Source organism: Puma concolor, chromosome A1, assembly GCF_028749965.1.
Source record: "Puma concolor isolate L17-30 chromosome A1, mPumCon1.1.hap2, whole genome shotgun sequence".
In the NCBI taxonomy this organism is placed as follows: Eukaryota; Metazoa; Chordata; class Mammalia; order Carnivora; family Felidae; genus Puma; species Puma concolor.
In genome coordinates this window covers 28,837,726-28,864,322 of record NC_141667.1, presented here as the reverse complement: position 1 = coordinate 28,864,322, position 26,597 = coordinate 28,837,726, and the positions used below count along the sequence as shown (strand labels likewise).

Below are 26,597 nucleotides of genomic sequence, written 5' to 3'. Positions count from 1 at the left end.
TTGTTCCCAGTGGTAAAAGTACCTTCTGTAGCGAAGGTAGGAGAAAGCTTACTTTTCCTTTAGGCAAGGCCAATCAGCAAGTACAGATGGGTTTTGTACTAAGGACTACACTCCAGCTCTCCAACTCTCTCTAGCTCTTCCTCTTGGCAATGCTAGGTATCCAGACTTGGTGTGTGCTCTCTCCTATTGTTGACAATAGTCTTGGAAAAAGAGCAAAGCCTAACTTCTTGTCTGGTGCAATATTTTTATTTAACAGGCTGCAAATATAAGTTAATGAGGTTGTTCTGGTGAATGGTATTTTTTTTTTTTTCAATCCTGACATAAAACTTTTTTCTGGAATCGAATGCTTGCTGACGTTGACTTAGCCCATGCTCTCTGGCAGGGCTGCTTTCCTGGGCTTCTGCTGGCCACTCTGGGTGTCCCAGAGGCTGACAAGGTAACAACCAGTATAGACACTACCTCTCCTGCCACTCTCCACTGTTCTAAGCTGGTCAGTGGTTGCTTTGGATGCTCCCAGTTCTGGTGCTTGTTTGGCCCAGGGCCCAAATGATTTATTTCAGCTAACTTCTTCGGCAAGTTGGAGCTCAGGCCAGGCAGAGTGCTGTGAGTAAAGTGAGCCTGAATGGGCCCCTCATGCTTCCAAAGGGACTGTAAAGGAAGGGACAGGACATAGCTGGGGAGGTGAGAGTCTGTGTCGTTGACAGCCGCTCTTACCTGCATCAGTGAGAAGAAATGGTTCATCGTGATTCCGATGGTGTCCTGCAACCAGCTCTCCTTAATGATATCCTGACGCTCCTGGTCTGCCTCTTCCTTCCGGGCATCACAGATGTCCCACAGGCGGTCTCGTAAATCCTGAGCAGAAAGAGACATCGCTGTTATGGTTTAGGATCATGGCTCAAATCACCTCAGTGTAATAAAACTGGAATCCTTTGTCTGTCTTAAAAATATCTCCAAAGAAGATTGGACCTAATGCATTCATGTATTTTATTTCTTCATTCAACAACTTTTTATTTTGCTTCTACCCTATGCCAGGCCTTTCCTTTGTAAGACCAGCTCACCAAATCATATGCCCACATCTAGCACAAACCTACTACAATTCACTTTAGTCACGGGTGGCTATGTGTTATGTAGTATTCTAATCCTTTCACAGGAAATTTTCTTAGTTGAAAAAGTCCTTTCAGGGAATTTTGGGGGAAATGACGAATTGTCGGTGGAAGAAATATGCAGCCATATTTAATCCAAGGGCACGGGCTCATTCGTTAATCATGAGTGTGCATGTCATTCACCAAGAACTGCTGTCTGAGCTTAATAGGATTGTTCAAATCTAAGCTTTTCACTAAAGAGCTAGCAGTAAAATAACTAACTAACTAACTAACTAACTAAATAAATAAATAAATAAATAAAAATAAAAAAAATCTTTGCAAGATCCCAGGTCTGCCATTGATGTAAAAAAACTAACACTATTTACTATGCACTGAGGTCTTTCTACGTGTGTTAGAGTGTCAGAATATGTCACTGTACTTATACCAACTCATTTAATGCCTCGCAACAATCTGAGGTAGTATTATTGTCTTCATTTTGCAGATGAGTCACAGAGAGGTTATTTTCCTAATGTCACACAGTGAGTAAGTGGTAGATCCAAGACATGAGCCTGTGGTGCTGGGTAATGCACACCTGTATTTCAGGTCTCAGTTACTTTGTCTGAAACTTACTTTTTGGATGTGCAATATAGAACAAATTAGTTTATGTATATAAAGCACTTAGCATAGTATTTAGCATACAATAATTCCTCAGTTAATAAAAACTAATATAATCTTATAAGAATATAATATTCATAGCAATAAAATCTGTTTAATAAAATATACCATTAGTGAAATATGTACAGTCAATTAAAATGCGACAGTTTTCATACTAATAATTTATTGAACATTAGTCTGTGTCGGGCGTTGTGTTAAGTGCTTCACATTGATTACTCTGCTAATACCAACAATAACCAGGAAGTAAATTCTGGTGAGTAAATGGATGCCCAGAGAGGTTAAGTCACTTGGCTCTGGCTTCAATGTGGTAGAGTCAGGAATCTTAATGCAATCGGTTTGATTCTAGTGCCCCCAGTAGGTTTTATTTCTGTGATACTATGTCACTGAAACAATTAACATATTGGTTTGTTACCTCCAGGGAACTGCATATAAAATGAAAACATCACAGCCATTTTTGAAGCCATATTCTAAGTATTAGAACAATGCACCATTATCTTAGAGCTGATCTTGGTATCTCCATGGTCTTTCCACAGATACTCTGTCAGACATTTAGTGAGTACAGGCTTGTGTCTACCAAGCATTTGTACATTTATGAGAGCTAGAAGAGTTCCCTTTTTCTCCTGCCTCACTGTGAAGACTTGGCAAGTACTAGCGTCTGTGTGGCTCAGATTTCTGATGGCAGAGTGAGGACAATGCAGTAGGAGAACCTCTCCAATAACTTCTCAGAATTGGAATGAAACAAGCCAAGAACAAAGACATTTACCAAGCATAGAGATGGTCTGGGCTACCCAGAGGCATGGCTGGTTTTCACGTTTTGTTTGGAAAGAATTAGGGAATTATTAAATATCCCTTAATAATCATAGGTGTGTTGTATTTAAGAAAAACTCATGGCTATTAATTGTGAAGGTTATGCAGACAAAAATCATTAAAAATGAACACTTTTACAAAATTATTATGAATTTGACTCTGATACGCCTTGGCGATGGCCAACTTTTGTTGAATTTAATGGGAGTTCTTTGTACTTCTTGCATTTTGATGTCTGTGTCCTTCCTCAGATTAGGTAAGTTTTCAGCTATAATTTGCTCAAATAAACCTTCTGCCCATTTTTCTCTCTTCATCTTCTGGGACTCTTATACAAGTGTTATTCTGTTTTAAGAAGTCACTGAGTTCCCTAAGTCTACCTTTCTTTTCAGCTTCATTATTTTCCATAATTTTATCCTCTGTATCACTAAGTTGTTCCTCTCTTTGTCCATCCTCAGTCTTGGCATCCATCCATTCACGTTTCCATCTCAGTTATAGCATTTTTAATTTGGGCCCAACTAGATTTTAACTCTTTTATCTCTGAAGAAAGGGATTCTCTAGCGTCTTCTATGCTTTTTTTTCAAGCCCAGATAGAATTCTTATAATTGTTTTAAATTCTAGTTCAGACACCTTACTTATATCTGTATTGATTAAATCTCTGGTTGTCATTTCTTCCTGTTCTTTCTTTTGGGGTGAATTCCTCTGTCTTGTCATTTCGGAGGAAAAAATAATAAAAACTAATAAATTACAAAAATAAAGGAAACCAGGTCCTTTGGTCGGTTTTGGTTATGTTTTAGTCTGCTTGTTAAGAGAAGCTGCCATGCTCTCTCCTTCGAATTATGCAGATTGTTCTCTTAATCCTCAGATTGATATCCTAGGTGTTCAGAATGATTTGATGTTGATCTGGCTGTGCTCGAGGCTGAGACAACCCCAGGGTTCCCCTACTACTCTGCCATCCTAGCTCCTCCTCCTTTTACAAAAGTTTTAAAGGTTTTTGTTGGGTCAAAAGACCAAAGTCAACTTATATGGTGCTTATTAGAGTCTCACATAAAACAAAATGACACAAAAAGGTGCAAAGTCAAAACTTAGATGAGACAAATACAAATAAGAAATAAAACAAGGTTCACAGTATTGTTATCGGATACAGTAGAATTCAGTACAAAAGTAGTTGTTTGGGGGCAACGATGGTTATTTTACACTATAGAGAGTGTAGGAGACCATGAAGAGATAAGTTATCATGTTTCTTCATGTCAAATATCACTATGTCAGAGAAACCCTTTAATGAACGGTTCATGGTCTGGGGAGTCTGGCAGCGTGGGTTCAGATTCCAGCTGTGAGGCTTACTATCTCTTTACCATATTTCTTCATCCATAAAATGTTACTATTACTCGTTCCCACCCCAGAGGGTTGTCCTGAGGGTGAAACAAGACAGTGCCAGCACATACACATGTTCAGTTTACTGATTACTGGCGCTACATTACAACCTATAGAGCAAAAGATATAGCAAGGAAAATGGATAGAAACGTAACCATGACAGGGGTTTTTAACCCACTTTCATTAGTTTTTGCAAGATTATGTAGGTACAAAAATGTTTTAAAAAAAAGAATACAGTAATTGTTTCAATCAGAATACTTATGATGCTTTAAAAAAATGAAAGTAATATAAGGGCCCATCCTAAACCTGACTTAGGACATAGGGTCTGAAGTATTAAGAGTGGAACATTTGTATAATTTTGGAGTGGAGAAGTATTTATTTTTTTCCCACGTTTTTTTTTTTTTTTTATTTTTGGGACAGAGAGAGACAGAGCATGAACGGGGGAGGGGCAGAGAGAGAGGGAGACACAGAATCGGAAACAGGCTCCAGGCTCTGAGCCAGCAGTCCAGAGCCTGACGCAGGGCTCGAACTCACGGACTGCGAGATCGTGACCTGGCTGAAGTCGGACGCTTAACCGACTGCGCCACCCAGGCACCCCTGGAGTGGAGAAGTATTTAATTTACCACAAGGAGAAGCTACAATGAAACATTTTCCATATTTATCCATATAAACATTAAAAGCTTTCTGCATATTAAAACTCACCTCAAATAATATAAGGCAAACATGAACCTGGGAATATATTTGTAACATATGACCAACAGATGGTTTATCTCCTTAATATAAAAAAAGGTTTTAGAGAACAATAAGAAAAAGAGCACACCCCAACAGAAAAATGGGCAGAAATCATAAATAGGCTTCAGCAGGAAGGAAAAATAAATGACCATTAAACTCAGGAAAAAATGGTCAACTTCAATTGTAAAAACTGAAATGCAAATTACAGAAGATATCCATAGTTTTAATATCCATTAAGTTGGCAAATATTAACAAAAATGATAAAACCTAATATTTGATGGCATCCTCATATTCGGTAGCTTGGAGTGAAATTTGCAAGTTTTTAATGTGTCAATTTTTTATAATTTGCAATTTAAAAAAATTTCAGATTTTAAATGTGTTTTAAAAGTAAGCACAATTTTAGATTCAGCAATTTCACTTTTTTAGAAAATTTCCCAAGGAAATAACTGAGGATGTGGTAAATATTTTGCTGGATGAAATTTTACTGTAGAATTTTCTATAATAAAAAGTTAATGTTAAACAAATACTTGTTAATGAAATGGTTAAATTATGATATAGTTCATTAATGAAATATCTCTTAGATGTAAGAATGATGAGGTAGATAAATTTTTATTGAGAAAGAAAATGTGTTCTATTGTTGGATAAGAATGCTACAAAGCAATATGTCCATTGCAGTCACTTTTTTTGCAAAGACAATTGTACCAAGGTAGTAACAATGGTTAACTACTGGCAATGGGATTATGGATTTGTCATTTTAAAATTTGCTTCTTTTTAATATCTAAAGTATCTACAATAAGCATATGGTACTTCTGGAACTAGAAAAAAATCCATCCCACTTAAGGTATTGAAAATTTAAAAGCCGCCTCATTCTACCAACAATCAATTGGCTGATATGGAAAAGAAGTACACAGGAGGGCTGGCATTAGGATTAGGTAAGAAATAGATAGAAGATAGAAAAAAAATGTTTTAGGATTTATATACCTATTAATTATTGCTTAAGGAATGTCTAAGAAAAGGTAAAATACTTCAGTTTTACTAGGACATTTGTTAATTCAGTACCTTTTGGGTTAAACTCTCCAGCACCCTGGTCATCCAAATCACTATAATGACTTCATTTAATTTCAATCGATAGCTTCCCAATTGGTTTCCCACTTAGTCTCCCTGCTGCTTTTACTCCACTAAAGACCCTTTTAAAATCCAGAAGCCAAGGCTTCAGTTCTCATTCAGATAAATATCAGTATCCTAATAATGACCTCCAAGGCCTTAGGTAATCTGGTCCCTTATGATCTCTCTCACCTCATCACCACCCATTCTGGCCTGCTCACTCTGTTCTTCCAGCCACATCAGTCTCCTTACTGTTCTTCAAACACACCACACACCCTCCCCCTTCAGTGCCTTTGACTTTACTTTCCTCTCTGCCTAATACACTCTTTCCCCAAATATCTACATGGCTCACTCAATCACTCCTGTCCTGAGTTTGTCAAATGTCACCTTCCCAGTGGGCCTTTCCACAACTACCATAGACAAAATAGTACATCAGCAATCCTTTCCTTGCCCTGCTTTTTTATTCTTCACAAAGCTCTGTCAATGACATATTCACTGTATATTCTATATACTCACTTGTTTATTGCTTATTCTCTGTCTTTGGCTACCAGAACATAAATATCATGAGGTCATAGATTTTTTGTTCACCGTTGTGTCCCCAGACCCTTGAACTGTGCTGGGATCATGACAGATGTTCAAAAAATATAGAGAAGATGAATGGCTTGTGGGGTAGATATTGGCACTTTTTTTGTTGTACAAGTAAATATTAAGATTATAATCAGATCTGACTACTAGCAACCTGTACTTAAGGTAGTGGCAAGGGAAAGAATTCCTCTGACAGGATAAGGGTCTCTGTAAATTTATACAGGAAAGACAAAAGGTAAGATATTGACATCAAGCTTCCTGAACCTCAGAAGTCCTTTTCTAAACCATTAGGGTAATATATTCCATGTATGAACTTATGAAAATCAGCCTATCAAGTGCCAGGTACTGGGCTTGATGGAGATACAACAATGTATAAGATTTGGCACTCTCCCTCAAAGGATCTATTCAATATTGGCAGCCCTTTAGGTTTTCCATGAAGTTCCCTCATTCCCCTTCTTTCTGACATCATCCAGCCTATGACTGCAATCAAGGTAGGCATGTGCTTAATAACAGGCATCAATATAGTTACAACGCCCAACAAAGGGGTTAGGAGTCTACAAAACAGATGCCAAGAATGCTCTGGCTCTGCTGAACTTGGCTCCTCTTTCTGGAAGTGTTGGCCACAATATTCTTATTCTGAATTCAAGTCCAGAAGAGCCATTGCCCACGAAAGTTTCCAGGTTAAGTGTTCAAATCACTTCCCACCTCATCCTCATACCTAACGAAAGTTAAGAAGGGAATGGGCTAGAGTTCTGCAGCACAATAGTTGAGCGTGTAGAGACCCCGGTGCAATAAGTCACAGATTTCCTTACATTTACTCTTTGGTGTAGTTCGGCCTTTGTTTCCTCATCATCCCACAGGTCATCAGGAAGACAGTTGTAATCAGCCTGCCACTGAGATACAAAGTTTTGCTTGTGATCTGGACGCTTTAGAAACTGCTGGAAATTTGTTCTGTAAGGCATTAAGAGAATGAGATGGATCTTACACGACATGCCTCCAGACTATAAAATTCTAACTTTGGAAACTTTACTTACCTAACCTCATACAAGTAAGTAAGCACAACATGCTGCCCTTCTCTCAGATGCCTGAGAACTGTTTTGATGGAGTCTATATAGGAATTTTCTATTAGTTTCCAGTAAGGTACTAGAAATGAAGGCATTTCCTGTTAAATGATGAAGCATAAAAATAATCATTTCAAAGTGAAAATACTTCTGAATAATTGAGCCAAAAGAGAGCAATACTGAGCAAAAGGACCAAGATGCGGCTGCAATTATCTAAAGCATTCTCTGTGAAACTTCTTGCTGCTCCTCTCCTCCCCTCCCCCAGTTAATTCCTATTCCAAATACATTCTTTGTGTCTCAGTTCAGACATAATGTCTTCCAGAAATCCTTCCGTGATCCAAAAGGTCTAGAAAGTCATCTTCTGAAGTTCTGGAGTTCTATTTTAGCACCTTGTACTTCTCCCCTCATAGTAGTGATGACATTAATGGCAACTGCTTATTCATGTGTCCATATTCACCTCTAGAATATCAGTCTCATAAAGCCAAGAACAATGGTTATTTTATCGACCTCTCTATAGTTTTTCCTATTAGTACCACAGTGTCTGGAACACAGAAAGTGCTTGAGAAATATTTACTGTATGAATAAATAGATGCCATATTTTGCCTACGTTGGAAAACTGCCTATCGTGGAGAATATCTATCTAGTGTTTGTGTCAGGGCAATGAGTCATTTCTCTGAATTCACCCAAGTGGTATTATCTTTGCTGTGTGCACCATGAAAAATTAGAAAGTTTCTTTATGTTATCTTTAATGAAACAAGTAAACAATCAAAACCAAGAAATAATCAAAATGAAATAAAATTGAAGACATAATATATTCAATATAAATTCTGTGTACTAATTATTCATTTATTGGCTGTGCATTTATTTAATCAGGGAATTACACATGAGGACCTGAGAGATCATTTGGCTAATCTTTCCAACTGAGAAATGCCAAATACTAGATGTAAAGTATCCAATCTCTCTGTGGACCTCACTGATACATTAAGCAGGACATTTCAGGGCAAGCCTTTCAGTGTCACACATCTCATGTTACTGGAAAATTCTCCCTGTGTTGATCAGAAACTTGCCTTCTTGTAGTTTCCACTTACCAGCGTTACCTGTGCCCTTTAGAGAAGGGCAGACTAAATTCACACAGTCTTCCCTGTGACAGGCTGTCAGATATTTGAGGACATTAGTGAGGGTAGGTAGTATGGGATTCAAGATGAAACTTGATTGTTTTTGTAGTCCCAGCCTCTAGTATAGCATTTTCTCCTAACAGGCCCTCAATAAATTTTACTATGGATGTAATCAGACTTAACCTGAACTCAGTTTTATTGTTAAATTTTTAGGAGACTGGATGTTTCCATCTGGTTCTAAAAGTCTATGATTCAATGTCCAGTAACATTTGAAGTATTCATTTATCTAACTTAAACATTTACAGTTCCTTTAATGTTCCGCTGACATTATTTTAACATCTTTTTCTTTCCTGGTTCTCCCCTCTGGTTTCTATTCTTTCGTGATCTCTCTCTCAAAGGATGAGGTATCCAGAATGGTAATAAAGAACATTTTAAATAAGCCTACTACTAAAGAAGACTAAGTCTTCTTTTCCCTCCTAGTTGACTTTAATATATTAATTCACACTCTGTGCATGGAGAGTTACCTAACTGAAGTATCACCCTGCTCACAGATTATCATTTATTCATAAGAACTTTATGAGATATTGTCAAATACTATTTTGAACTCAAGATATACTGTGTTAATGGTCTTTCCCTGATCCATCTATGCAACCTTGCTCTCAAGGAAAAGGAATGGACCAGTTCATCAGGACTTAGCCTTAGTGAAACTGTGTGGGCTCTGGGTTTAGTTATTTTTCAAAGAGAGATAGAGACAGAGTGCGAGCAAGAGAGGGGCAGAGAGAGGGAGACACAGAATCTGAAGCAGGCTCCAGGCTCCAAACTGTCAGCACAGAGCCCGACGCGGGGCTCAAACTCACAAAACCGTGAGATCATGACCTGAGCTGAAACCAAGAGTTGGACACTTAACTAACTTAGCCACCCTGGTGCCCCTGGGTGATCATTTTTGTAGTTTATACATGCTCAGAAGTCATGCTTTTAATAATTTTCTCTCAAATTTGGTCAGGGCTTACTGTATAGAGTATTTGTCTACGTGTTACTAAATCTCATCAGCCCTTTATTAAATATTTAGGTATTTGCCTACATCTGGTCTTCTGGAATCTCCCATATCCTCTGTGATTTCTATGGGTTATTGATAATATCATGTCTGTAGGTTCCTCCAGTCTCTGGGATATAATATTCCTGGGTCTGGGGACTTGAACTTATATGATGTGCCTAGATATTCAAATCTGTACTTTCCGATTAAATAGTCTTCTTTTCATTGGATAAGACTGAGCATAATAGGAAATCAGTAGCCAAAGCAAATATGCACCAAAGCTTCCGGAGCTAAAGTGCAAAAGCCCCTCACTCTGATTGCCTTCTTGGTTCTCTCTGCACCTCCCCTGTGGCCGACAAAGGGAGAAGGACCCAGGCTGTCCTGAAACTTGGCTGCTGCCTCCACCTGGGAGAGCCAGATATGAAAGCAGTCTCTCTCAGTCTCTCAACCTCTCTGTCTCTCTCTCTCTCTGTCTCTCTCTCTCTCTCAATATACCTTCCCCCCTCCCTTTTCTCCTTCTCCCCCTTCTTCTCTCTCTGTCCACATGCCTACTGAGGTAGGTAGATATGGAGTCCTTGGAAGGCCTAAAACCAGGTTTACCAGATAAAATATAGGAGGCCCAGCTAAGTATATTGATAATCTGAAATTCAAATTTAACTAGGCATCTGTCTTTCTTCTTGTTTGGCAGGTAAGCTCTGCAGCCCATGTGTGAGAAGTTTAGGATGGGAAAAGGACTAAAGTGGATCATGTGGCGGCTTTGTTTCTAGGCTCTAGACTACTTCTAGCTGTAGCAGAATGTGTTCTCCACACGGCTTCGCTTAGGTTACCAGAGCTAGAGTTCTGTGCTGCATATCTTCCATCGTCCCTCCAGACCAACCTCCTGTCCTTCATTCTTCATGCTGCTGGGTGCCCTGGAAGGCTAACTTATGTGAACTATTTCAGGAAACAACCTCGTCCTCCATGTCCTGGGAAAGATATGTGAGAGCAGAAAGAAACTGAGGTCTGGTTACATATTTGCCTGCTCCTCTCTGCTGCGTCACTGTGGGTGGCTGCATCCCTCTGCTGAAGGCCACAGCCCTCTCCAGGCAGAGGTCCTCTTGAGGTCCAAGCATTTGCTCCCTTTCCTCACATTCTCAGGGCTACAGACCATATGACTCCCGGCTACCCTTTACTTGGGAGTAATAATCGAATCCTTGTATGTTCCCTTATTTTTGACCTTTTATTTAACTCTCCTTAAATTACCAATATAATTCTGCTTTCTGCCAGAACCCTGACTGCTAGAAGATCTACATGGAAGCCAGTACCATATCTCAATGTTAATGTTTATTTTTTTTTTTTAATTTCTATCCTCTATTTCCTTCTTATCCTCTATGAATTTATCCCTCTCATGAGCTTCAAGGTTTGGAGTTAAGAATTAGATTTCAATATTTTTGTCTATTACTCCCAAGCCCTCTCAAGTAAGATCATTTTAATTTTATCTCCTTCCCAACAACCTCTTCATTTTTAAGTAGCCTTCACATCTAGCATGGAGCTCAATATGGGGCTTGAACTCTCGACCCTGAGAGCAAGAGCTGGACGCTTATTTCACTGAGCAAGCCAGGTGTCCCTCCCAACAACCACTTCTATACCCTCGTTCTATGACGAGTTTTTAAATATATTTATTTCAAAAAGTAGCTTCTGTTTGGCTGAGTGATATTATATACATCCATAATTATATCATTTAATGTTATCATCTTTAAATAGTTTCTGTTCTAACTTCCTTATCAATGCTAATTAATTAATTCAGTAGAACTCTATCAAGAATCTACACTGTGTGTGATTCTGTATTGAATACAATTTTCCACCCTCTCTCAAAGAGTTTATAATATGATCTGGAAGATAAGACATTTCCCTAGGAAAGATCAATAATAACATCAACACCACAACCACTGAAATCCACGATTGTGTCTCAGATTCCTGCATAGATGGTCCGCACTCAGAATACCCTGAAGATTGCAATGTAAAAAACAGGGGCTTCATCTTTTACAAAGCTCTTTGTCTTTGAAGAAGTGTTAAAGACCATTCTTGGTGATTTTCTTGATATGATTCATCTATCGAAGCAACCAGATTTGCCTAGGCGGAGACTGGGTTTTGCGGTTGTCAGAGAACAAAGAACTGAATGGAGTTTCCAGGGCTCACTGGGGGTATCTCCTGGCCTCATATGGGTGTACCTGTTTAAAGTTCTCAGTCCAGATAGCTATCTGTTCTTTCATTAGTTTAGTCAGCTTCCAAAAATTTCTCTTTCTAAAAAGTCAGAGGTTAAACTTCATTTGAAAGCATTATAATGTCTGCATGAGAACATGGATGGAGGGCTGTAATTTGCTGGATATGTGTTCTGAGAAAGTCATTCTTCCAGGAAACAGCATCTCTGCTTGTCCCTGGGGAGAAAATTGGTCCTTACAGAACCCATTTGTTCTGCTTTCAGCACTCAATAGCAGTTCAAAGTATGATTCAGAAACTCGAAAAAGTAGAGGATACAGTGTAGTTCAATGAGTAGTCTCAAAAATTCACCTCTGCTTTTTGAGGAGTATATTTATCACCAGCTGTGAAAGGCCTTCTAGATGGTGCAAGTAATGGTGTAAATCTTACTGTAAATAATAGAAAGACTAGCTTCTACTAGCTTGAATCTAAACTGCCATACCTCAGGAATTGGCTCATTCACATAGACCCATTCTTCTGATCCTGGCTTAGGTGGTGGTGGCACTATGGGAGTAGGTGACACCTCTGCAGAATCAGCAGGTGACTTCTTTACCGATGCTTTCCCTCCTGGTGATTTTCCTTTAGGAGAACCTTAAACGTGCATATTATATCATTTCACTACAATTGTATGAACAGAACCAGATTCTGGTAGATGAATAAATCTAGCATTACTGTGGACTTCATGCAATTCATTAAGCAATTTTGGGGAGACTTACCAAATCAAAAATCAAAACCCCAATTCTCTACAGCCTCCAAATTAACCAATAATACCACTAACAGGTTTTTTTTAGTTTGTTTATTTATTTTGAGAATGAGCAAGAGAGAGAGAAAGAGAGAGAGAAAGAAAGAGAAAAAGAGCATGCATGCACAAGCAGGGGAGGGGCAGAGAGAGAGGGACATAGAGAATCCCATGCAGGCTCCACACTGTCGGCACAGAGCCCAAAGTGGAGCTCAATCCCATGGACCGTGAGAACATGACCTGAGCCAAAATGAAGAGTCAGATGCTTAACCAACTGAGCTACCCAGCCACCTCCAGTAACGGTTTGTTTAAGCTCCTAAATTTCTTTTGTCCAGTTGGCTATGAAAAGCAACTTGACATTTTATTTTTATCTCTTTCCTTGATTTCATAATGAACATATGGTTCTTACAAAGTAAAGATTGTAAAATGCATTTCATTGACATTTGCAAGTAATGGCAAATTAAATTCTCCATCCAGAATGAGAAAGAAAGTAAGTCTAATATGAGTGATGCTCTTTATGTTTTTTTGAAGCTCAGGGGAGGAGCAGGGAGGCAGGAGGCTATGAAGAGTCAGTGGGAGTCAGTGAAGGATGTGGGGAAGGAGGTGGGGTATTACAGCTTCTGAATGTCTCCACATTCCCTGAATGAGACAGAGGGTTTCTGAGTGGGAAACTTTATTTCTTGCTATAGTCAGGGAGTATGGATGAAGGTACTTGCTGTGTCATCGCTTGGCTGAATTAAGGCATGAGAGAGAGAAGGGGAGAGAAAGGAAAGAGAAAGGAGGGATGAGGAGAAGGTGGAGGAGGAAAAAGAAGAGGAAAAAAAATGAAGCCTAATGTTCAGTTCAGAATCCAGAAAGGGCATATGCTTCACTTCCCCCAAGAGCATCAAGAAGGGAATCTAGACCAGTTGAGTGGTGTGGCACTCTTACGGTCTGAAAGGTTCTGTGATTGATCAAAGTAGCTTAACTCAGAAAGCCTCATATTTCCTTGAAAGATCAAGGTTATTATGGTTTAGAAATTCAGTCAGTTTAAATTACACTTACCTTCAGAATAATTATTGAAATTTTAGATGCAGTTTATAGATGTCTATAGATTTGGGAACACTTTATTTCCCAAACTATATTTCCTTAATGAGTATTATTTAATGATAATGCCGTTTAGAAAAATAAATACATCTTAAACTTTAATTCTGGTTAAAAACATATTGATTACAAGTAGAAGGGAAATTGTCAGTTATGTCTTATGGACAGTTTAGATGACTTCAGTTATATATATTTAAAAATAGTATCCATTAGGGGCACCTGGGTTACTCAGTCGGTTAAGCGTAAGACTCTTGATTTCAGCTCAGGTCATGATCTCACTGTTTGTGAGTTCAAGCGCCACATTGGGCTCTGAGCTGACAGTGTGGAGCCTGCTTGGGATTCTCTCTCTCTCCCTCTCTCTCTGCCCCTCCCCTGCTCACTGTCTCACTCAAAAGTAAATACAAAAACTTTATAAAAAATATTGTCCATTATTCCAGTCTGAAGTTGAATCTAGACATTTTTAAATTAGAAAAAAAAAAACAAACTAAGAAAATTTTTGTTCAGGCAATAACCAACAATGTTTATAATTTGATATATATTTCAATATGATGATTTTTCATTATTTGACCTGAATTTCTTGTGAATTAAAAGTGCTAACAGTATAGCTACCTTCAGATGGATTTCTCTAAGAACTTTGTAATTGTAAATGTGAGACTGGAATGAGTTTCTTTTTTTCTTATTTTCTTAAATATCATGATCATTCAGTGAAAACTAAGAACCAGGAAGTATTTGGGGGCCATTTTGCTTTGATTCCATTTAACTTTTATCTATTTTTTAACAGTGAAAATTCTAAAGGGAAAAATAAAATGTGAATGAGTAAAAATGTATCGATGCCATAGAGAATAGAAATGGATGTCACTTTTGAACAAAATCTATTGGTATCTTAAATGTAACAGGGGGCATTTGTTTTTTAGTACCATTCACCCAATCATATGGAAACTTCAGTTTCTAATGAGAGACCTGCTTTCACTTGAAAGTTGGATCATTTAGTCCTCAGTGTAGCCATTCTATGTTGAAAGAGAAGTAGTTTGTATTTATGTTTCTTTTTCTAAATTGTAAACCAATTTAAATATTTTGGGGAATGGGGCATAGAAATAATACATTAGAAATAATTGAATGTCTCTGATATTTAATGACTATCAGAGAGCAATCAGCCTTGGGCTCCAGTTTAATGGTTCTCCAATTGTAGCGATCATCAGAAGTCCCCAGAGGGCTTATTAAAACACAAAATTGCTGGGCTCCTGCAGGAGTTATAGATTCAGCAGGTCTGGTTATGTATTTGTATTTTCAGTAAGTTCTCAGGTGATGTGGATGCTACTGGTCCCGGGACCACACTTCAAGTGCCACTGCCCCAGTGGATAGAGCTAGGTATTACAATTTCATTAGCCTTTTATCTTCTTCCCTCTGTTTTTCCATGTCCTTTCAGTTAAATGTGACTGAAGTTTCTAACACTGACATCACTTTTATTGCTAACTGGCCTGGTAGCACCTACAAATATAAGTCAAGTCAGAAGGCAAGCAGTGGATCAATGCCAATACCAATACATGGGAAGGCCAGTGGAGTTAAAGACAACACTATTCCCCAATGTTTGTTTCATAAAACTCTGGTTCCAATGCATACCCTTGTAAGAGAATTCTGCAGCCAAAATATTTTTGGATATTACATATTGTATCTCCAACTCCCTTAGAGATGCGTGTTGATGTATTTTTTTTAAGTCCTGCAATTAAAACCTTTTTAATTTGGCATAACTCAGCATTTTCTGAAATTGGTTGATTATGGAAAACTTTCTTCATTTAGCCCCTAATTAACAACTGTTAGGTAAGGTCATAGGGTTGAAAAAGCTGTTGTTCTATGTAGCTATAACATGGGACAATGGCAGATGAGTTGAAGAGAGTAAGAAATACTTTGAGAACACCAAAATACACTTGTGAATGGCAATTTAGTGTCAAGATTCCGGGAGAAGAAGGGTAAAGATTGACCTGATATGCAGAGAAGAACAGAAATGAGTCAAAGATGTCAATAGCAGGAAATACAGATAAGTTTGAAGACAGAAGAAAGAGATAGCTTCTTACACCATAAGAGATTATTTCAATATAATGGTATCAAATGACCTGAGATAAACAGTCCCTAGTGTTCACCACCAATATTAATTTCAAATACTAAGAATTAAAATCGTATTTCCTTCTAATGAAGGAAATCCTCTTATACATCCTGAAAAATAGCATTTCTATGTAACAGAAAGACTTCTAAATCATGATTGCAAGTTCACCTATTTCAAATATTATTAAACACAATAGAAATTCAGTAAAATAAAAGCAAAAAATGTTTGAAAGTTCTTAGTTACTTAAATTGAACTAACTGCATGACTCCAGTGTATATATTTTACAGGTTGAACTTGTATTTGCTTATGGTTTGTTTGGAGTGTGTATGCTTTTAACTAAGGATGCTCTTAAAGTATGTACATTATTATGTTTAACTTGATTTGGTAACTAATGTGCATAGTATATTTAATTTATATTTTTGAAAATTCTATGATGATCCTTCATTTGTTTTTGTTGATCATAATGAGAAAGCAAGGAATAAATAATGTAAATGTGAAAATTACGTAAATGGGTAGCATAAATTATAGCCCTTATAGCCCTTAACATTTTAGCTAAAATTTACATCTCAGTGTTAACTGACCAGGTGGCTCCAGTTATATATCTTGTTACATAATCGGAAAAGGGTGAGATTCTCTTTGGGTATCTTGGTTATGTATTTTTAAATGGCAAAATAAAGATCCTTTGCAGCCCATTATTTTGTGAACTTGCATACTTTTGGCTTGCAACTGCATTGGCAATTTGTAGTAAAAAATTAAACAAAGGTATACACTTCATGACAACCCTATTTGAATATACTCTGAAAATGTCAACTGTATATATTTATAACTGCATCTCAACGTTCGATTTGTTGTTATAGCTCCTCAACATAAATCTAACTAATATGCTTTCAAGAGCCTAATAGGATTTTTTTCCACCAACTATCAATTACATAAAAAAGCTATATCCCCTTTATTTCACAGAAATAGTTAAAATAAATAATCGCTTCTCGGCCTTTTCGCTAAGATCAAGTGTAGAAATAGTTAAAATAAAATACAAAAAAATTAAATGAAATTAGGGTCAGGACAAGGACAACTTAAAGTGGAAGGAAAAAATGGGAAGAGGAATTAGAAAGCAGATATTGAGATCCTGGTACCCTCGCACAAGTACAGCCACTCTGTGAACTTTTGGACGGCCAAGAGAGGAAATACTATCATTTAGATGTGCTAATTATCTAAGCACTCAGAGGAAGAAAGATTTTCCTGTCCCTTGATTCTGAATGAAATTTCTCACCTAGAATTTTGTATAGGGGCCATTAAATGATGTAGTAGGCATATCATCCCCTCAGAACATAAAATGGCAGGTTGTTATTGGTATAAGGAAAGTTTCACCTCCACTGCTATGCTGTATTGTGAAGGGAGTTGAGGACTTTGTACCGCGCGTTATCAGTGAAGGCAATTTGATGGGAGCCCAAGAAAACAGGGTTCAGCATAGAGCTTTCTGAAGGCATAGCTTAGCCCAAAGATAATACTGATAATTTCTATAATGAATGGATGTTCTGTATATTAGATATCTCTAAATTATTTCCCACCAGCATCACTTTTCTCAGCAAGACCTGTGCTAAAATCCAAACTATAGAAATATTGATGTTATATTCTTTGGTAACAGCTTCTAGTTTACAAATGCCCAAGAGAAGTATAGTATGTGTTCTACTATACAAATCTGGCTCTTTTCATTGAGGCAGTTATAAAAGGCAGAATCATATTGAACCATGTCTATCTTTATCTGCGGTACCTTTTCTTTTGAGTGAAGTTTCACCTTTCTTCCCTTTTCCTTCTTGAGGAGAGTCTTGCTTACCATGCAAGGGCTCTAAACAAAATTCAAGACATATAAATTATTGATGATTTTCTTTACTATCCCGGGCTAGATTATTTGCAAGCAATCAAGTGTTATTTCTCACAGATAAACAGTTATCTTTGTGAGGTCTTTGCAGTGAGCTAAAATTAATCTGAAGACAGAATGGATTAAAACTGGAATGACAGCCCTTATAGTGCTATTCTATTTTGTCACACTGAGCAGTTCAGTCCTAAGTTCAATGTCAATATTTGGCAGTGGATTTGATTGTAAACTCTTTGAGGCAACATGGCTGCAGAGTGTTAAAAGTTAGTTACAAGTCCATTTGAAGCATAGGGCTCTATGTTGATTTATTTCAACTAAATGATCCTTATAAAATAAGACAGCCAAATCTGTAATAAGAATGACACAAAAACAATTTGAGGAAGGGCTGAGTAACCACACTGACTTGAGATGGTGCATCCTCGAACTTTTCTTGACCCCACACACTTGGTTGCCTCGTGACTTGTACATTTCCATTTTACACTGGCTGTAACTTGTCATGTAAAGAATGATTTGTGTATATTTATCTTGGATTCCTTGGACTCTAGTTCAAAATCATACTGAAAGGGGGAAAATGGGAAACTGATGATTTAAAGGTCAGTAAGGTGTTCCAAACAATAAATTAGTTCTTCGAAAAAGTTCTCTACATGCCACATTATTCACCAAACAATTTCAATCATTACCTACCTTTTGCCCTGGGCTACAGTTTATTCTTCATTGGAAGGATGGACATATGGGGCAGTTTAAATACCTATGATGGAGACACCCTGTATGACCTATTATCTACATTCAGAAGTGATAATTATAAGAATGTGTAAATGCATAGCACATATCACATTTACTTCTCAGATTCATCAACCAAGATTTCATAGAAATAAGAAGGGAATAGGGAAGGATTCATAGAAATAAGAAAGAAATAAGGGATTCATAGAAATAAGAAGAAATAGGGAAGGATTAACTCTGAAACGTTGTTAACCTCTGTAAAAGGACTTTTAAACATCTACATAGCTGACCACCAAACTCAAAAAATAAATAAACAATAAACAAAATCCAAACTGAATTAGTTGCTTTTTCAGAAATAAACATCATCATCATCATCATCATCATCATCATCATCATCATAACAATAAAGTCTAGATAAGCTCCTAATTCCTTTAATAACAATACTTTGGGTAACCAACTATTTAGCTAATTGTAAGTGAGTACTAAACAAGGCATCAGAGAAAAGAAGTTAAAAATAGAGATACCTGAATTTGTAAAGGACACTGAATTTATAAGGCACTGTGGGCAAGTCTAATTTCTTCTGATTTTTTAAATCAGTTCCAAAATATATTCTGAAATCTCAAAAAATATTTTTCAATAGCAGCATGGATATCGTACTATTGTATTCTGTCACATTGACAACTTTGGTTTTAGATTAAATTCTGAAGTTTGGTAGTGGATTTAGTAATAAACCCTTTTAATGGAACGTAACTGTGAACTCTTTCAAATTTAATCCCTAGCACATTTGAAGCAGATATAAAATGCAGAACTATATACAATGTAGAATTATACAGGGACAAAATGACTGTTAGTACTCAGCGCACTGGCCTCCCTCTTTACTCTATTTCCATCCTGATTGATTGATTGATTGATTTTTGTAAATAATTCCTTTTTTCATCTCAACTTCTAAAGATCATAGTTGGGTATTTAAGCTGGGCATGTTCAGAAGCCTCGGGCTTTCATTTCTGAAAATGCTTTCATTTGAAAAAACAAACCTAATTATTTACATAGAAGTAAACAAACCTGCCAGAAGCTTTCCCCCTAAAATTGCTGAACTAAGCTTCCCTGAGCGGTAAGGGCAGAGGTCGGTTTTGGTTTCTCTGCCTCCCTCTACTGACACATCAGTGCCCTCAAGCTCTGAGATCTCTCTCCGATAACTCGATAAGATAACTCATTGTTGTTGGAAGGCAGTAATTAGGCCTCTGGAGATTAACACTTGGATATGTTTTTAAAGATCAGGCATTAGGCCTGTCCTTGGTGAAAAAAAGAGACAGACGCAAGCACTCTTTTAAGCAACAAAGCTTTATTATTCCTTCAATGCACAGTATTCAAGAATACAATTTTAAAATCGTGAGCAAACTTCAGAAACTTAAAGACTGAACTGGGTTCTAACCAGAAACCACTAGGTTTCAGGGAATGGTTCAAATACCTAGATCCTCCAGATTGTGAGCAGACCGAGGGGGAGGTCGTGGTGGGGAGAGCCATGGTCATGGGTTAAAGGACTATATTAGATAACACTAGGCTTACTTGAGCCACTGTCATAACTGTCTTCCCTGGTTCTAAACATCATTTTAAAGATTTCCATCTTTCCTCCAGACCTCTGATTTTTTTTTTTTTTTATTCCTAATGAGGCAGTGAGAAAAGGGTGTATATTTAATTTATGGCTTTGTGCTTTATTGCTCCTATGATACAAAACATTTCTTTAGAATTTGTGCATTTTGCCTTTAGTCAAGCCCCATTTTATTGGAACACAGTGGTCTTTAATAGACCATAATATATGTTACTTAAGTCTTCAAATTTATTTGTTTAATATAAATAAATTCAACTTAAAAATTTCACATCCATCTCAAATCTCTCCATGAGGTAGAAAGATCTGGAGTTTAGAAATACAATCCTAACACACAAGATCAAGGATGCCTAGGTAGCCTTAATGCACAACCAGCTGCTTCACAAAGCTACAACTAGAAACAAGGACCACATTTGTCTCCTATACACAGCACCAAACTGATACTAACATTCTACCAATGTCATGCAGTGCAACAGTTAAGCACTTCACTTTGGTCATTATATTTATCCTCTACCACTGAAGTTAATAGTCCTTAGTGTTTCGGGATCTAGAAAGAACTTAAGCCAAAACAAACGCTTTACCCATGTATGCTATAAATTACAAACATATACGTTACTGAGATGCCAGGTGCTTGTTTCTATCCATTTATTGTCACATAAATTCACACTAATGATTAAGTCACATATGAATTCTAGTCTCTGATGAAGTCTGTTGATTTTTTCCCCTTATTCTTGTGAGTAACTGGCTTTACTAACTCATTTTCTGAAGATGTTCTCACTCTACAAAAACATAAGTCTATGGTTCAGCAAACAGATGTCTGAACTTTTGATCTGCTCTAAGTTCTTTCTGGTTATTCTCTGTGCCCTCCCTATTCTCATCTGTGGTCTTCTTCTAATCGAGAATTGGGTATGAGGACCTCAGACTCCCTCCTACACAGTAAAGTACCTGGGCTTTGTGACAACCATAGCTACTAAGGGCTTTTCCACTTTCATCTGAGTCATCACTTGGTTTCATACTATTGAAGTTGCTTAAAGTCTAACTCTGAGTGAATGCATTGGTACTGTTATTTATAATTCTTATCTAAGTGAAAATAAGAAACTGGCAGAGGATTATAAATTATTCTGTCAATCACCTGATGGTGGTTTCCCTTTTGCAGCAGGAGTTTTTGAATGCTCACGCTGAGGATGGGTCTCCTTCTCTTTTTCTGGCTCAGGTGGAGGGGGAGGTGGGGGTGGAGGCTCAGCCAGGGGAACTTCTTCCTTTTTCTCAGCTTCTTTCTCTTCTAATTTCTTTTTAACTTCAAAAAGATGGTAAGAATGAACTTTTAGTAGAGACTCTAGACACCCGCTATTTCACTTGAACCAAGATAAGCCTAAATTAATATAAAATTCCCCTTGCTGATTTAAGGCTAAATTCATGTTTTAAGGCTCTCCTTTAAATCGTCCAGTCCTTAAAACTAGGATTTGAAGCCTTCTCTGCCTAGTTAGACATGCTATTTTCTTTGCCTTTTATGGTGATGGAGACGAGGAGGATGATGATGATGATGGTGTGGGTGTGTGTGTGCCTGTGTATAGCAGGTAGAAAGGCTTATTGAGGGGTGCCAAATGTAAAAGTGACAACCTAGATGTAGCTAATGCAGTGGAATAGGAAAATAAAGGATTATTTCAAAATTCCCAGTGGAAAACCAAGGTGAAGAAAGCATGAAGAGAAGGTGAAGAGCAATGTGACAGAGGTCTTGTGGGCGTGGAGGAAACAGACTTCACCTCACCGCACTGATTTCTGGGAGTAAATACACACAAACCACTTAGAATGGTGCATTGTACTTAAGTCTTCTTAGCAGTTCATTAATTCATGCAGCGACTATTTTATTGAACTTCAATTGTGCCTTGACGTAAAGGAAGGGTCATAACAATAAGATAAAACTCCCACCACTACTGCTAATAAAATTAGTAGTAGTAAAATCAATAGCAGGCACAGTTCTGGTTGCCAGAGATGGATCAGTAAAACAAAAGGGAAAAATCACTGCCTTGTGAGGCTTGCATTTTAGTGATGGGAAGCAAACCATAAGCCTGATGAATAATTTATACAAGGGGTTGAGAGGTGGTTAAGTGCTGTGGAGAAAAGAAACAGAAGAATAAACAGGATCAGGAGTGCTGTGGGGCAGCTTTTTAAGTTTTAAATAGAGCAGGGGCGCCTGGGTGGCTCAGTGGGTGGCTCAAGGTCTGACTTTGGTGCAGGTCCCGAACTCACCGGTTCACGCCCTACATCCGGCCTTCTGCTGTCAGCACGGAGCCTGCTTGAGAGATCCTCTGTCTCCCTCTCTCTTTGTCCCTCCCTGCATGCTCTCTCTCTCAAAAATAAGCAAACATCTAAAAACGGGACAATTTTATATATACCAGCTTTTTCCCATTTAATAGTACACTATAGTCATTTTTCACCTCAGAATATATATGGAAGTACCGTATCCTTTTATTTTTTATTTTCTTAAATTAATCAGGATGTTTAATTCAGAGTACTGGGCTGGGGTCAGTCAGTGTTTATGGTTTTAATGATAAAATAGTTGTTAAAGTGCTTAACCAGTAGGAATGCAAATAAGTAGCAGTTGAGTTTGTTAACGTATTCAGTGGTTAGAATGTAAAATCTTGAGGAAAATGTTGAAGTGAATCTGACAAAAACAAATTTCTAACCTGTAGATGTTTGAAGCTATACCTTAAAATTGGTGTTTTTGCCTCCCAACAAAGACTCTAAGATTGTTTTGGGAGGTTTACTCTGTCCTCCAGCCTAATTTCTATCAAATAACATGTTCAGCCTCTTAAATAATAAATTGTTTAATACCATCAAGGCATATATTTTGAAATATATGAAAGAGTAAGAGAAGATTTGAAAATGCCACTGTTTCAGGAAACCTTTACTGTAATTTTGGCTCACTAAGTGAAAATCTAAAGATTTTCATGGCTTATACCTATGTACTATTTTGGTGTCAGTTAATTGATACATTATGGTGATTAAGTCTTAAATGTAGTGACAGGAGAGAGCCTGCTATCAAGGCAGCTTTAGAATCTTGGTGGTATTATTAACTTTGGCCATTTTTATTATACCAAGAAACTGCAGTTGTCAATACAATTAGGGGTGCCTTTTTTCTTTTAATGTTTATTATTTTTGAAAGAGAGACAGAGACAAGAGAGCAAGCACAGGAGGGACAGAGAGAGAGGGAGACACAGAATCTGGAAGCAGGCTCCAGGCTGGAACTCACTGTGAGATCATGACCTGAGCTGAAGTCGGATGCTTAACTCACCAAGCCACCCAGGTGCCCCAATTAGAGGTGCCTGATAAACAAAAGGGAAAGATTTATTTCTCAAATCACTTTGCAAAGATAAAATTCTCCACTGAAGTCTGGCTTTGGCAGTGTATTGGCCTAAGATCCCTTTCAGTAATACGTTTCAATGATACTATGAAAAGTTAGGGGGTGGGGCGCTTGGGTGGTGCAGTCGTTAAGCGTCCGACTTTAGCCAGGTCACGATCTCGCGTCCGTGAGCTCGAGCCCCGCGTCGGGCTCTGGGCTGATGGCTCGGAGCCTGTTTCCGATTCTGTGTCTCCCTCTCTCTCTGCCCCTCCCCCGTTCATGCTCTGTCTCTCTCTGTCCCAAAAATAAATAAACGTTGGAAAAAAAAAAAAAGTTAGGGGGCAATTATTTTTGGTTGAATGGAGGAAAGAGGTCAGGATGGTTTAATGTAATGAGATGTATTCCAGAAGAAGGCTTAACATAAGTAGCTAATAATCAGTAAATTCACCAATTTTAATAATTTTAAATGAACTGCCCAGAATTTACATCCTAAAAGGAGGGTTAAAGTCCTGAGGTTAACATTGACATCTGTACCATTCTCTATAACATTCTTCATTTTAACTCAGCTATTTTTTTTCCACATGAAAACAATGTTTTCAGTGAGATTACTTCTTTTGATTAAATTAAAACAAAGAGAAAAATGTCTTATTTTAGAAATATCTGCAGCAGAGAGTTAAAATCAGAAGATACTTGCAGACAGTACTACTCAAATAAAAGACAGAACTCTGCAATCACATTTTCATTTTCTCCTAAACTCATTAAAACCACACATTTAGTTATATATGTTCAAAATTATAAAGAAGTGTAATTACCTTTATTCTCTTTTTTCATTACTTCAGTCATAAACATTTCTTTTACTTTTTGGCATAAAGATTCTTTATCTACTTCAGCATTGATTTTTATCAAAATATTTTCTGGTTCTGTAAACCATTGCTCCAATAAAGGCCAGTTGTCCAAGAAGCCTATAATTCTGCAAAATAAAAATACTGTATGAATATCATATACCAACTAAAATATTTGGGTAACATTATGCATGATTTACCTGACATGTATAATGAAAAAAAAAATAAGCTACCGATATAGTTAAAACTGAAAAAGCAACTCTAAGAAATTATTTACTTTGAAGAAGAAATTATTTAATACAATCAAGCCATATTTTTTGAAATGCAGTAAAACCTTGGATTGCGGGTAAGTTGTTCTGCAAGAGTTCCGCAAGACAAGCAAATATTTCTTTTATTTTTTTTTTAATTTTTTTTTTTTACGTTTATTTATTTTTGAGACAGAGAGAGACAGAGCATGAACGGGGGAGGGGCAGAGAGAGAGGGAGACACAGATTCGGAAGCAGGCTCCAGGCTCCGAGCCATCAGCCCAGAGCCCGACGCGGGGCTCAAACTCACGGACCGTGAGATCGTGACCTGAGCTGAAATCGGACGCTCAACCAACTGAGCCACCCAGGCGCCCCTCTTTTATTTTTTTAAATTTATTTTTAACTTGATAAATGAGCGATGTCCTGCAATATGAGTAGTACGTGAGGCTGAATGTCACATGATCACAACTGAGCCAATGGTTCTTCTCTCTCTCTCTTTCTCTCTGAAGGACCGTGGGTGATCATCTCCCATGCTCAGATGCTTGGTCTCAGGCCGTGGTGTTTGGCAGAAATCAGAGACTTTTCAGAACATTGGAGGGTGCCCACAATTGGCATTAGTGTGTTTTTTTGTTGCTTCAAAGCACCTATGGACAGTTCTTTGCTTTTACATTCAAGAGTAAGCTTAGGAATGTTTTGCTTTATTCTAGGTCAGGCTGCCTGCAGATATAGACCATTTCCTCTTCTGCCTTATTGCCAGTTACATTAAATATAGTATACAACAAGAATTTATTAATACTCTACTATAGTCAACATTTGTGTGGACATATACAATGGCCCCCATGCAGAAAAAGGTTGAAAAGAAAGGTGGTAAGAAGGAGATGACTATGGTAGAAGTTAAGAAGAAAATCATTGAGAAGGACCAACGAAGTGTGCAAGTGGCAGAAATTGTAAGATTTTGTAAGAAGTCTATGTCTGCAGCTCATCTGCAAAGGAGGAGGGGAAAAGAGATTAGGGAGATGTGTAAAAGGTGGGAAACAGTGCAAAATTTTGTAGAAAAGCACCACCTGAATAAGGCTGCAGCAGTGCGAGCAACGAATCTCTTGAATGACAATGCAATGTCACATTTCCGTGAAATCCTCAAAAGGAGGCAAAAGCAAATGTCATTGGGTGGATTCCGTGTTAAAAGTTGCATGAAAATAAAAAGATTTCATTGAGCCAATAGATAGCAGTAATTCCACTAGTGATACTGAAAGTTGTCCTACACCATAACCCTCCTCTCTCACCTCCCTCACACCAGCCATGAATGTCTTCAAAGGCAAGTGCAGGTTAATTTATTTTTCTTTATATCTTGTATTTTCTTTATTATTTTATATTATATTACATTACAGTATTGTAATATTTTTCTATGAATATTTTTGGGTTGTGAAACAAATTATTTGAGTTTCCATTATTTCTTATGGGGAAATTTGCTTTGATATACAAGTGCTTTGGATTACAAGCATGTTCCGGAAGAATTATGCTCACAAACGTAGGTTTTATTGTATATGAAAGAGTAAAAGAAAATTTGAAAATGCCACCATTTAGTGTAATTTTGTTCCACTAAGGAAAATCTAAAGAAAGATCACCTGCATTCATCATAGAGTTAACTCTGAGCACACTTCTCTTGGTAGCTACCAGCTGAGGTCATCTATTTTTCTCTTACAGACAGAAATCAAAGAAACATTTAACTGTAGATAGCTCAGACTTACTTGCTTGACTCACAAATAATCTTGGAATGATTTTTGAAACTTTGTCTTCCTTGAGAATAGATTACTTTTCTCTGGCTCACATCATATTTTTAGACTTCTCTGGGTTTCATAAAATTGTCTAAGTTTTCTTTCCCAATGAACACACTGCACATGACCAAGAGAATGGGTGTTTTTGTTTGCTTATTTTTGTATAACAGCATTTTAGCAAAATGGAAATAGTTTTAAATTACACTCTGTGGTCTGATGCCTAGCTCTTTCAAATATCATGACCTGCAACTGGCATTTGTCGAATGAGGGTTAAACTAGGATTCCATATAATGAACCATAGAAGGTAGTGTTGCCTGATTTGATTCTCCTCTTCCTAGTTTATGATGACTTATGCTCTGAATATTAAATCTAGCACATGAATATTTCACTTAACATCAAAGCTATTTAGTTTTTTTTTTTTTTACTTGTAAAAGTAAAATGAATGAATGCTGGAAAATACATTTTTT

The 26,597-nt window shown here is 37.4% G+C and overlaps 1 protein-coding gene across 1 annotated transcript in view; it reads right to left on the bottom strand.

Moving 5' to 3' along the window:
• Positions 1-26,597, bottom strand: part of SPEF2 (sperm flagellar and cilia associated 2) — a 150,302-nt gene that overhangs the window by 33,698 nt on the left and 90,007 nt on the right. Inside the window, exons 18-24 of the mRNA XM_025923764.2 lie at positions 24,081-24,238; positions 21,058-21,222; positions 17,495-17,569; positions 12,243-12,391; positions 7,388-7,515; positions 7,166-7,304; positions 715-852 (exon numbers count right to left, since the gene is read on the bottom strand). Coding sequence (XP_025779549.2) covers positions 715-852; positions 7,166-7,304; positions 7,388-7,515; positions 12,243-12,391; positions 17,495-17,569; positions 21,058-21,222; positions 24,081-24,238 — 952 coding nt within the window. The remainder of the gene's footprint in view (positions 1-714; positions 853-7,165; positions 7,305-7,387; positions 7,516-12,242; positions 12,392-17,494; positions 17,570-21,057; positions 21,223-24,080; positions 24,239-26,597) is intronic.